This window comes from Oryza brachyantha, chromosome 6 (genome assembly GCF_000231095.2).
Source record: "Oryza brachyantha chromosome 6, ObraRS2, whole genome shotgun sequence".
Classification (NCBI taxonomy): domain Eukaryota; kingdom Viridiplantae; phylum Streptophyta; class Magnoliopsida; order Poales; family Poaceae; genus Oryza; species Oryza brachyantha.
The window spans coordinates 7,926,654-7,939,663 of record NC_023168.2 but is presented as its reverse complement, the minus strand read 5'-3'; the positions used below and the strand labels follow the sequence as shown (position 1 = coordinate 7,939,663).

Sequence of the window (13,010 nt, the reverse complement as noted above, 5' to 3'; positions counted from 1 at the left end):
CGAAACACATTGTTCGTACTACATTTATTTCCATTTTACACGTATATATATGGGATTTTCATATGAACTAAATGCATTGCCTTGCAAATGGATACAACATGGATGTATGATGCACCAAGATTTCATCCATTGTTCTTGCTTGAAGTGGATAACTTGCTCCATAGGTTCCAATGCCAAGATGAACTATGCATTGGCCGCCCTATTGGATTCCCAAATCCCACCAGGATTGCCTAGCTAGGCACAACACATTGCTTAAGCCGAATAGTAAGTCACTGAAGGGCATGACAAAAGAACATCAATATGCCACACCTCTTGAAAAGGAAAACTATGGGAATATACATAATACACGCGTTCGTAACCTTAAAAGGACTAGTTAAATCATACTTGCACTGCATAATTTTGAGTAAGTCCACTTTGCAATTCCAGTAATTTCCTTAAATGCATGATTATTCGTTACAAATTTGTCATGTCATCATACATATCCTGTTTTGTAGCAATAACTACATATTATTTATGATATTTCCCAAGGATCAAAGGACCGTAATCCCGGGCCCCCATTGGACTACTACAAAGACTGATATATGAAATTCATCTAAATTCTTAATTTGCATGTATACAAAACCACATATATTCTTCACCAGTGTTCCAAATAGATTCATAACACATGTTATTTAATTATTTAATTCCAGCTCTATGAACTCGTACAAAAAGCTTGGAGGGCCAGTAAATGACCTAAACGCCATGTGTAGTGTAAAAACAAAATGGCTGGTAAAGATGAATCACTGAAACACATGTTTTCATTTATTTTAAAATTAATAGCTCATGAACATATATATGATGCTCTTTGTAGTGTTTCAAGCAGCCAACAGGTTATGGTATTTGCGGATACTATGTGTGCGAGATGGTAAGGTTGGATGGGAGATTTGTAACAAAACCTACCAGTTTAACTTCATGGAGCCATTACAGCCATGTTATAGCTTCTTGTATTAATCATTAGTTCATAACGATGTTACTAATATATTGTATTACAGTTTCTAGCAATCCCAAAAGTAGTGCAATGCATGGACATCAAAACATTAAGCTACCTATGCGTCGACATATGCGACTACATCATGTTTAAGATATGATGTCATATTAGTTCATTTTTCAATGTAGAAGGCGCGGTGGGTAGGGAAGGTCAATTAATAACTCTGAGAGAGTGGGAGAAAGATGTCGGATAGGAAACTCTATATTATATATTCTACGTGATGATTTTGACTGTTTGTAACTCCCAAACATGTAAATGTGTGTACATATAATATTCAAACTATCACTTATTTGTTCTTTGTTTACTATGATAACCTTCAATTTACTTATGTGTGCAATTCTCTCGATTATGTCCCATACCAATTAAATAGGCACAAAGTACTGCAGTTACTAGAAAAATATAAAATAATAGGATTATCTGACACCCTAAATAGGCCCACGTAGACAGGTGGGATTGTGCACCCACCTGAGAAGAACTTGCACATAGGTATATTAGATAGCACGCCTACGAAGAACAAACATCATAGACGGGCGCCTTATTCAACCTGGCTGTAGACGGTTGGCTGCCTAGCTGCCAAGAAGCATATCTCTTTAGTTGTTTTCGAGGAGGCGGGTTAGCGAACTGCCTGTATAGGCCTATTTTGCCCGCCTACAAAGACCTTTTCTGCTGTAGTGACCTTGTATATATTTTTTAATACTATTATCTAAAACCCACAATGAAATTTACCAGGCAACAAATTTAGTTAACTGTACAATGCATATCCCCAAAACTTGACCTCAATGTTTCCTTCTCAAGTATTTTTTTCATTTGTTTCTTTTTGCAATTTATGCTAATCTGTTATTATCTGTAATGATGAATTGTTAGAAATTAGTGGAACATAAATTGTGTACATTACAGATTATTTTTTGGCGTATTAGTAGTGTTTAGTTTGTCAGTACCTCGTTGAATGCACACAAAGCAATTTGTTCTGCAATCTCAATAAACAATAAATCCCGAGATAACAAAGGTCAGCAGCTTCACTCAACTCTGGCTAGAGATGATGATGAAAGCTACCAAAGTACAGGTCGATCTTAATCCTAACCTCCAACTGTATTAGTGCAATAGGTATTGAATATACTAGTAGAAACTTTGGTCCTTTCCATTAATCCACTGAAAGCAACGTGGATAGAGCAATATAGTCCACGCAGGCATCTAGCTCGGAGCATATAAATAGAGCATAACGGGAGTATGATCTTCTCATCACAGGCTAGCTAGCTGGTTCAAACTGATCATCAAAAATGGCTCTCAAGAATTTTCTTCTCCTTGGTGTCTTCCTGGCTGCCCTGCTCGTCCTCTCCCTGGATGTAGCTCATGCAAGAGAGCTCACTGAAGCCAATGGTTTGCAACACTAATGACTATCTTTCTCTTCCCTGACTCAGTACAGCAATGGCTTACAAGCACAAACTATTTGACCATGATAAACAATATATAAATCAAGTTATAATTTTAATGCCAGTTCGTGTGTTCGTGTTGTTTTGTGTTATTATCATGTGATTTAAACATGATTGCTGAAAGATAGTTTTTCGCGTATGCAGAATCTGATGGAAAAAACGTCAAACCAACAGGAGGGCCAGGGGTTGAGGATCAGAAGTGGGGAGGTGGATACTACCATGGGGGAGGATATGGATACGGTGGTGGGTACGGTGCAGGGTATGGTCGTCCTAGGTACGGAGGTGGGTATGGTGGAGGATATGGCTATCCGGGCTATGGTGGTGGCTATGGCGGTGGATATGGTCGTGGGTATGGTGGTGGCTACGGTGGTTATGGAGGAGGATATGGTGGTGGTTATGGAGGTGGATACGGAAGCGGATACGGCGGTGGCTACGGTAGTGGAGGGGGTTACGGCGGAGGATATGGTGGTGGTGGAGGTTGGCACTAATAAAACAGTTGAATGATACATAATATATACATATGTATTGTGTTGAATAAATCAAGCATGAAAAAATTGCTTGAATAATGTAATTGCTTATAAGAATGGTGGTATAGTGATAATTCTAAAGAGCTAGGCTTGTTTGGTCTCTCTACTATGTGTATGTTCCGTCTTGTATTCTTGATTTTACTATTGCACAGATGTTTGAAATGATTCTACATCCTCCATTGAGAATTGAGGGTTCTATCATCCTCATACTTTCTTTGTTTGCAAGGGTTTCATTTTCATTAGTGTTGTCCAATGGTTAGATCTATCACGACTCAATCTCCATTGTTTTGAGAGTGAAATTTAAGTTTAGTTTTCTATGCGGTACTATCATGCTAGTATAATATAAGGACCCTATTTTGATAAAAAAAATATAAGGACCCCACTCTTAATCTCTATGATTTTGAACTAGAAGTGGTGTGTCTGACTCGCCTTGACGGCCAACCATATCCATCAAGGGAGTAGAGTACTTGGACGACACATATTAGTTCTTGACTATGGTTGGAAGGTTAGTTGGTAGTGGTCCTGACAGTTTTAGTGCATAGTTGATGGAGATCAGTTGGCTAGGTGGATGTGGCTGAATGGGACCTTGATAGCCCAGCTAACCAACTTCCTACAATATTGACTTAACCGCACTGTAATACCTCTTTTTTAGGGATCAACAATCGGTATTTGCAGTTTAAGCATAGTTTGTTGAGTTATTTATATGGTCGGTTTTCTTAAAGTGATTTCCGAAGTTACATATATGCTCGGTTTTCTTCAAACAAGATCGAAATAAAAAAAAACCCAAAAGAAGAAATGTTCGGTTTCCCGGGGATCGGTTTTTTTACCAAAATAATACTCCTATCAAAATGTAGTAGTTTTCTAAATGCCCATAGAAAGATTTTTCTAACAGGTGCCTGTCTCACGGCTCAAGGGTGCAGACCCATGCCCTCCAGATGCATGCCCCCCAGCACAGCTGTCAAAAAAGCTCGAGGCTCATGAGTAGCTTGAGCTTGGCTCATCCAGTCTTGGTTGGAGCTCGGATCAAGCCCCAAACGAGCCGAGTTCAAGTTCAGGCCCAAGCTCACAAGCTTTGCTGAGATGAGCTCGAGTTCTAACGAGTTTGACTGGACATAGCTTGTATTGTTTATTAACCTTGTTATTAATAAGCTAATGCATACATAAACATTAGTATGTATCTATATAATAAATTAGCACGTGCTAGCAATATGTTTATCTTAATCCCTTGTCTATTCTTTTATTAATAAGATTAACTAGAAAATAAATATATTTATCAAGATAATATCATTAAGAGATATATATTATAGCGGTGTGATTACCAAACTAGGCTACCAAACTCGAGCTCAGTTGAACTCAAATAGAGCTTGCATAGAAGCTCCAAGGTAGAATAGGTTTGGCTTGAGCTCAACTTGAGCTCAAGCCTATACAAACGAGCTTGCTCAAGCTTAGCTCTCGTTGACAACCTCACCTTCCATGCATACTGCATAATCCACGAGGTATGTGGACCCTACAATATCTGTGATGATAACAAAGCACTATGAATGTTCCTAGATCACATGAAACAAGGTGGCATTTCCAGCCATATGCATGAGGATCTTGGTTTTCTTGGTGGGTTTGGTTCACTCCATTGAAAAACTGAATGTACACCCAAAGACAAAAGTACAACAAAGCAAAAATTGATAAATAAATCAAAACAAAAGAAACCTATATTTTGGCTTGGTTTTGGTTTTAATTGGTTAATAAATACCCACCCCTACCCCGTTTTAAACAAAAAAAAAGCGAAATACAAAGATAGGCTCAGTGGGTTGGACTCCTAATTCTAGATCCTATGTCAGTTACTGAACATCTCCTCTCCATTTTCTTGGGATGGGATGGATAGCGAGGAATGCTAGTTTGGGAGGATGACCAAATTTAGGTAGCTAGAGAAGATATTTGGCTAATGGATTGGAATGGCTTGCTCCAAAACTAGTTTGTTGGAGCACGGTTTTTGACTTCAGCATGATAGCTATTCGATCAGTTGATAATGTTTTTTTTCATATACTTTGTTATGTACTCCTTGCTTATTTGCATCAATTACATGTGTACTGACAAATATACCCCGGCCCATCTTCTACCTTTACATTATTTTCATGTGTTTCCCATTCTAGTTTCTTACATTCTCCACCTTAATTTACATTGGCTACTAGGAGCCCTGCACCTCTTTACCCTCGGCTTGCATGCACTTATCATTCTAGCTGCACACTATGCACACAGTTAGCTCGAGGTTAACATCCTCATTTTGATTCTGCTATGATTTAGTGAATTTTCATAGATACTTTCTTATGAGCTAATTCTGCCTGACAGTTAGTTACATGAAGTTGGAAGTACTAAGGTTGTGCTCTTTTACGTAGATTATTAATTCTTCGTTTTTTTTCCTCAACTTTTGCACACAAAGTACTAAGGTTGTGCTCTTTTACATAGATTAATTCTTCGATTTGTTTCTCGACTTTTGCACACAAGCCTCCAGAACTGCTAAATGGTGCGTATTTTTTTTTGAAAAAAGTTCTATATACAAGCTCCTAAATTTTTAACTTTATATATAATAGTTAGTTTCATCGTTTATACCACTAAATAGTTATCATAAAAATCAGATAATCTTTCATTTAAAAAAACAAGACCTAAATATCCATGTTTAGGTAATGAAGCACCAAGTATATGTGAAAAAGAAAAGTGTACATTGCGAGGTGAGGCTAGCAGCACTACTACAGGAATCATTTTCACAGTCCCCAGTAGTTTCACAGACCCCTGTGGTGAGCCTAGGGCTGCCTCAGCCAAGTGGTTTCGTAAGATAACTACCTATACTAATGGACCTATTAGTGCAGGTGGTTACATAAGAAAACCTCATAGGAAATACTATATTCTTCATTCTTTGAAAACGCCGTGCCTTAACTTTGGAAGTTCATGTTCAATTAATTTTAAGTCTAATTAATAGGAAACATATATCTCTCTGATCATAACAATATACTTACTTTTACATGGTTAGATACTAACATTACATCTCGGTACTTGTTCGATAGTGATAGAAATGGGAGGTTAAAAGGAGAGAGTTGAGTGAAGATTTTGATGTATATCGTTCATATGCATGTATTGCCAAATCATTCAACACATATACAAAATTAGACAACCATTTCATAAAATCACTTTAGGGTGTCGTATGATATGACTATAAAGAGGCCAAGGGCTTGTTGGACCTGTTGTTTCAAGTTCCATACGTGCTAAGTTGATTTTCTGCCAAAGTTTGGACTGCTTCCTTGGGTTTTCATGTAAATCAAACCTCTCATTTATTTATTATTTATTTGCACATATAGGGTACATACACCATGAGCCATCCTAAAGCTAGATCCATCATACTTTACATATGACCATATAGATAAGTTGGCTCAACTGATTTTTCTTCACTATGGATGTATTTTGCAAGCAAATACATGGTGCATACTTCATCCCATGATATCCATGAGGTATGTACGCCAATTTATTTGCCAAACATGTATATGTAGCTCTATCTCTTAGTGCCAGCCACCATGCTGACCTCCTCCACCGTAACCTCCTCCATAGCCCCCACCGCTGCCATAGCCACTACCACTCCCACTACCATATCCGCCGTCGTAACCACCACCATATCCACCACCATAGCCGCCACCGTAGCTACCACCACCACCATAGCCTGGACGGCCATATCCACCACCATATCCTGGACTACCGTACCCGCCACCTTTTCCAGGTCCATAGCCTCCGCCGCCATAACCTGGGCCGTAACCGCCATATCCATAACCTGGGCCGTAACCGCCATATCCAGGTTGGCCATAACCACCACCATAGCTAGGTTGACCATACCCTCCACCATGTCCGTACCCTCCACCGCGCATGTATCCACCTCCCCAGGTGTCATGGCCACTCTCAGGTTTCACATTCTTCTCCTCAGATTCTGCTTCCAAGAAACAGGTTACCATAGTTGAGTGACCATGTAAAACGCAACTTCTTTCACTATTCAGTTACCTAGTTAATTAGCACAATTAATCAATATATATGAATACGGGATCCACATGGGGTACCAGAGCTAGACCCTTTTGTTGGGGTCAGTCGACCCGACAAAATGTATAATTTATTAACAAAATGCTGTTCATCTATATGTATAATTATATCATTTAATGGAGCTAACCCGGACGATGGTTTTAGGTAGCTTCGCCATTGGATCCACGTATATATGCGTGAGGGGGGATAGAGAGATAGTGCAGATATATATTACCATGAGCTTCTTCAGTGAGCTCCCTAGCAGCGACCACATCCTGGGAGACGAGGAGACATGCAAGAACGACACCAAGAAGAAGTAAAGACTTGGTAGCCATCTTTAGTCGACGAGTTCTTTGATCGAGCTCTCTATAGCTTACAATGAGAAGTGAAGCTACATATATCGCGTATTTATAGACGAATAAATCATGCATATATGTGTGCCAATCGTTGCCGTTAATTAGCGTCTGAGCGCTAGAGTAGAAATTAAATTAAATGCAACCTTCGTTAAGAGCAAGTTCAATAGTGTAGCCAACTATTGGCTCTAATTTATCTATAGTCAATACAATAGTCAATTCATATAATAGTTATCTACAAAACATATACTCCAACTTGTCATACACACACTGTGTCTTGGAGCCCGTGCTGTAGCTGACTATAAATTAGTAGCACTATAAATTAGTAGCACAACTCTTTTCTCTCTCCTCTCTCATATCTTTAAAATATATTTATAGCTGGCTTATGGCCTGCTATTCTACCTGCTCTAATTAAATTAAGTGCAGTGGTTGGTCGTCGCTGGGATTAATCAGATCGATCGATGGACGTGTACAGGGTCATCGCTGATATGCATCTCGTTGTCAGCTTGAGTATCCCAGTAGTGTGGGGCATTGACATTCATCTCTCGATTTTCGTGTGATCCAGAGTGCACAACAAAAAAAAAAAGTTTCTGATTTCCTGCTCTATTCTATCGATCGGTTTATGGTCCACTAACAAAAAAAGCAGGTATCATTAAGTGCTGCACTCCCGTGGCCGTGTTATCTTGTGGGAGATTTGTGGAGCTAATTAACTCGCTAGAATTATGCACTGCTCATAGTCCGGCCAAACGAAGACTAGGTCGATTCGACGTTTGTGGTTCAGAATCGTCAGATCATTGTAAAATTTAAGGGCGGTGACGGAGGGAATAAGCCAAACGTTATATTTATAAATAAAAATTTATTTATGAATAAGATATATATGTATATATTTTTAGTGATCTAAAATCTAAGACTGAAAAATAAAGTTAAAAATTTAAATTACTTAGCTTAAAAGCATAAGTAAAAGTAAAAAGACGACCCACCGTGTCAATGTCATGACAAGTTGTTACGGGCACACACGGTAAATTTTGCAACCGTCTAAGTTGGTTATGTTTTTGAGGAACCCTAATTAATATTAGGTACTAACCTTAGCAAAATATATACTCTCTCTTATTTTTCATTTGATGTTGTTAGCTTTTGAACCTACGTTTGACTATACGTCTGTTTTAAATATTTTTACAAATCTGAAAAATCATAAGTCTTGCTTAAATAATATTTTTTAATAAATTAAATCATAACAAAATATTTAATATGTAATTTTTAAATAAGGTTAATATTCAAACGTACATGAAAACCAACGGTATTTTAAATTAAAAAGTAGAGAGAGTACGTGACATTGAATTAAAAAAAAACAAGTCAGACATAAAAAATATAATATTTGGATTCGGAATGCATCAACAAATCCGCGATGGGTCATTTTGATACGGAGTGCTTCCCGAATCCCGATCAACAAAGTGAATTAGCAATTACGGGCCATGGCTTCGGTGCGTTCCTCCCCTTGCGCCTATATAGTATATATCCTTACCATAATTCAGCTATGTATTTAAATTTTTAATTTTAAATTTAGATCTAATTTTTTGTTTTTAATTAAAATTTACTTTTTAGCCTAGGTTGTTAGATAGCTAAAAATAGGTATATAAAAGTTTTATCTATAAATTATTTTTTATTTGTAAATATGTCTGGTTTTTTCCGCCCCTAGATTAATATGTACCAATATCAGTACAACTCTAACTCTATTTATACTAGCTGGTATATTCCACGCCGATTCTAGCGTTTTTCTTTTGGTAGTAGAAAGGCAATGGTAATGCTAGCTTTCACTAGCTAGTTATCTATATATACACACAGTAATACGTCTATGTTTTTCATGGAATAGAAATTTTAAAATGATTTTACAAGAGTTAAAACTATTTTTTTGAATTCGTACATTTTAACACATATCTTTTTGCCACCCACAGGTAATTAAGCCTACTTATGGATTTCAGTTCAATTCAAATCCGCTCCATCCATCTCTTTATAAAATAGTCTACCAAACCAACTCGCACCAATTATTTTTCATTAGCATCCAATCCAAATCAATTCAACTTTGATTTTAGCCTAATCCACACCAAACCATTTGGTTATAATAAATGTACCCATTTAGTATGTATAAACTCAGACCTGAAATTTAAAAACTCGCAATCATATTATAAAAATTTATCAAATTTGACTGAAATTTGATGTGATGATTTATTACGTAGAAGAGCAACTTTGTGAAAAATTTGATTAATTTCTACATGTGGGTTCCACATATGTCTACACGGGCTAAATTCATTTAGAACTTGAAATCACCTAACCAAATCTAATCCATACCAAGCCATTTGTTTTTATAACCCAATCTAATCCAAACCATTTGAAATAGCAATTCAGTTGCGCCCAACCAAAAGACAAGTTAAATTAAAAACCAACTCATTTAATCTATTTTCATCCAATCCATTAGCAAGCCTATGCACAGGACAATAGTATTTACCCCCTAAATTGTCTTTTCCTTTTCCGTGTGTTTCAACTCATTGTTCCCTATCCGGTTCCACTTACTAAAGGAGGTACAATAATCCTACGTCAGGTTATAAATATTGGTACGTTCAATATATGTGAGGTGGACGAGATATAGATTGTTAGTAGAGAGAAAAAATAGCTACTAATTTATACTCAGGTTGTAAACTTGTCCCAAAGGCAGAAATATGGCCATAACTACTCTATAACCAATAAAAAATTTGTTATTTTTTAAACCTTTGAGACTCTCTCATAACTTATTTTCAAATCTGAACATTTTAATTATGCCAACTCATATAGCGTGACAAAATAAGATCACCATGACAGGTGGAGTTGGCGTGATAGTATTCCTACATGACCAAATAACATTGTTATGTTATCAAGATTAACATGTCATTGTTATTTAGACATGCTAGGTGGGATCGCGTGGCAAAAAATTCAGATCTGAAAATAAGTTAAGGGATAGTTTAGTTTTAAAATTAACATTTAAAATGATTTAAAAAATTAAAAAATAATCAGCCAATAAGAGTTCAAGATACTCACCTAGAAAATTATGTCCAATAGTATTTTTATTTGTTGTATGATTTACCTATTAACGTTGACTATAGATGATATATCTCATTTTTCAAGCTAGTTGTTGACCTTGCTGTAAGAAGTTTGACTGTGACATAAGCAGTCATACTGCAAACGTATAACCCGAGTATAAGGATTGGGATCTTCCGGAACCCAGTGAGCTAGGGGAAAAAATAATATGGATTTACTGTAGACTAGCTAGTACAGCCATTTTCATTTTTATATGCCTCCAGTCCAGATGAACAAAACCAGGTCTATCGTTCCCACTATAGCATCTATGCCGGCCATTTGTTGCTTAATTTATCGTTACTTAATATATCAGTAGCTAAGAATTTAAAAATATAATTATGTGAAAGTTCCGTTGTGACAAGTTTGAGTAGTACCTGAGTATAAGATGCGCCTCATCAATCAAACAGAACTCTAGTCTATATATATATAACTTAATAAGGGGAAGCACAAGATTTTTCTTCCTAGCTTTGCCCCAATTAAATACTATTTTACAGAAGAGAAAATGCATTACGAAAAATAACTAATGTCTTTTATTAAATCAAGCGAGATGTTGTTTATAAGAATCAGAATAAAGTAAAAAGTAAAGATGATTGATCTGAGAAATAGTACTTTAACTTGATCAGTTATTATAGGATAAAATTTAGGGCTGGTTTGGTTTACTACCATACCAAAATATTGGTAATACTAAATTGTGGGCAAGTTTTTGGTGATGCTAATATTTTGATAACATATGTGAATTATAGATAAATATTGATCCCAGACCAAAGAATGACTAAATTACTTATCGGAGTGTCAATATTTTGGTTGTGTTGCAAATTCTTTCTTTGGTTCACCTTTCAACGTCGTTGTTGGACATCGGACCTGCTCCTTAGACGCGGCATTGATTCCCACTTCACGTGTCCCTTCTACGCCTAAGATTCTGAGACAACGAACCACATCTTTTTAGACTGTATGTTTGCTAGACAGCTCTAGTTTTGGGTTCTGACAGTCGCAGGATGGACTTCTATCTCTCTCCCTAGAGACGTCAACCTTCAGGACTGGTGGTCTTCGTCGAGAGCCCTCCTTCCGAAGCATCTGCAGACCAGCTTTGACTCCCTTGTCCTCCTCGTCTCATGGTAGCTCTGGATGGAACGCAATCGTCAGCTTTTCGATCATGAGCTTTCTTCTCTTCAGGATGTGCTCGAAGCCATCCATTCGGAGGGCTTGATGTGGTCCTCCACTGGGGTAGCACCCCTTGGCATCATGTTGGGAGATTAGTGTAGCGTGTGTTTCTCCCTCTTTTTAGGCGTTTCTGTTGGGAAATTAGCTTTTAACGTCTGGGCTCTCCCCTCTTGGGTTGTTTCTCCTGGGGTCCCTGCTGGAGACCGGTCTAGCCGTATGCGACGTATATCAATTATCTTTTGTTTCTAATATATTGACGTAAAAATCTTTTGTGCGTTTGAGAAAAGAATATTCTGATTGTGTCAATTTTAGCTTGAAACCAAATTTGCCATGAGCTCAACCATTGACAATTTCTGCCGCCTATTGAACACTCTCACGCATCACGCATGCGGCAAGCTGTACAATTGACTCGGTTAATTACTTCCCTCGCTTTCCCGTCCCGTGCCCGGATCGCAAAGCGGAGGCACGCGGACGGACGTATTTCATGAAATGGTCGGCAAGATGGCCTTTAATTAAGCAGGTTGATCTGCAAAACAATTAAGTAGCAGTGCCATCGCCAAGTAGGAAAAACTGCGATTTCTGACCGGCGATCGCTAGCGCGTTACCCGTGTACGGAGCCGCATCTTTTCGACTATGCTTATTAATTATACCTATAAGATAATATTTAAATTTTAATCTTAAATTTATAATTAGAATTAATTTTAAAGGTTTTTGCCAAAATTTAGTTTCGACCTTCAAATCGCTAAAATACGTATATAATTTTTTATCATAAATTATTTTTCGTTATGTTAAAATAATCACCTGATATATATAGTACCACGGGTATTTAGCCATGGTTGAGGGGTGTCACTTCAGGGTAGTTGCATGCCAAAATCATGCAGATTTCGAGCTAGCTTAGCTAATCCAGAGCATCACCATCAATTGCCCTAAACCAGAAAGTAGGTATCGAATCATCAAGCCTTAATGGCAATTCCCCGGCCGTCCAGAAACTAAAAACTGTGGATGCCGTTGGTTTGATACGATGGTGTGGTTGTATGGTACTCTCTTTCCATTTCAAAATATATAATATATTATGTTTATTCCTTATAATAAGTGTTAGAAGAGAATTTACTCTATTATTGTGATATATCATTGGACTTGTATTCAAAAGTATTTTTTATGTTTATAATTTTATTGCCATGTAAGTTAAATATTAATGATGATACTTTTGATCAAACAGTTCTCTAACCAAACAAAAATAGAGAAATCCAGCAAATGCCTCACAAAATGTCATCGATGAACGTGATTTCTATAAAATGTCATCATACAAACGAATTTACAAAGAAATGTTATCGCCGTTAGGGTTCTATTAATA

The 13,010-nt window shown here is 37.2% G+C and overlaps 2 protein-coding genes across 2 annotated transcripts; one reads left to right on the top strand and one right to left on the bottom strand.

The window, feature by feature from the left end:
- Positions 1 to 2,264: 2,264 nt before the first annotated feature.
- On the top strand, positions 2,265 to 3,090 carry LOC102699967 (glycine-rich cell wall structural protein-like). The gene is made up of 2 exons (XM_006655953.3): positions 2,265 to 2,404; positions 2,602 to 3,090. The coding sequence occupies exons 1-2, from the start codon at positions 2,305 to 2,307 to the stop codon at positions 2,943 to 2,945; spliced, it is 444 nt and encodes a 147-aa protein (XP_006656016.2). The 5' UTR covers positions 2,265 to 2,304; the 3' UTR covers positions 2,946 to 3,090.
- A 3,060-nt stretch (positions 3,091 to 6,150) lies between these two features.
- Positions 6,151 to 7,401, bottom strand: LOC102702388 (keratin-associated protein 21-1-like). The gene is made up of 2 exons (XM_006656864.3): positions 7,270 to 7,401; positions 6,151 to 6,948 (listed from the first exon to the last, which is right to left on the bottom strand). Exons 1-2 carry the CDS (start codon positions 7,367 to 7,369, stop codon positions 6,530 to 6,532), a joined length of 519 nt encoding a protein of 172 aa, XP_006656927.1. The 5' UTR covers positions 7,370 to 7,401; the 3' UTR covers positions 6,151 to 6,529.
- Positions 7,402 to 13,010: the final 5,609 nt, after the last annotated feature.

Excerpts from the sequence above, each read along its gene's own strand:
- LOC102699967 (XM_006655953.3), top strand. The coding sequence starts at position 2,305 with ATGGCTCTCAAGAATTTTCTTCTCCTTGGTGTCTTCCTGGCTGCCCTG. Across the intron at positions 2,405-2,601 it reads AGAGCTCACTGAAGCCAATG|AATCTGATGGAAAAAACGTC; the intron begins GTTTGCAACACT and ends TCGCGTATGCAG.
- LOC102702388 (XM_006656864.3), bottom strand. The coding sequence starts at position 7,369 with ATGGCTACCAAGTCTTTACTTCTTCTTGGTGTCGTTCTTGCATGTCTC. Across the intron at positions 6,949-7,269 it reads GCTCACTGAAGAAGCTCATG|AATCTGAGGAGAAGAATGTG; the intron begins GTAATATATATC and ends TCTTGGAAGCAG.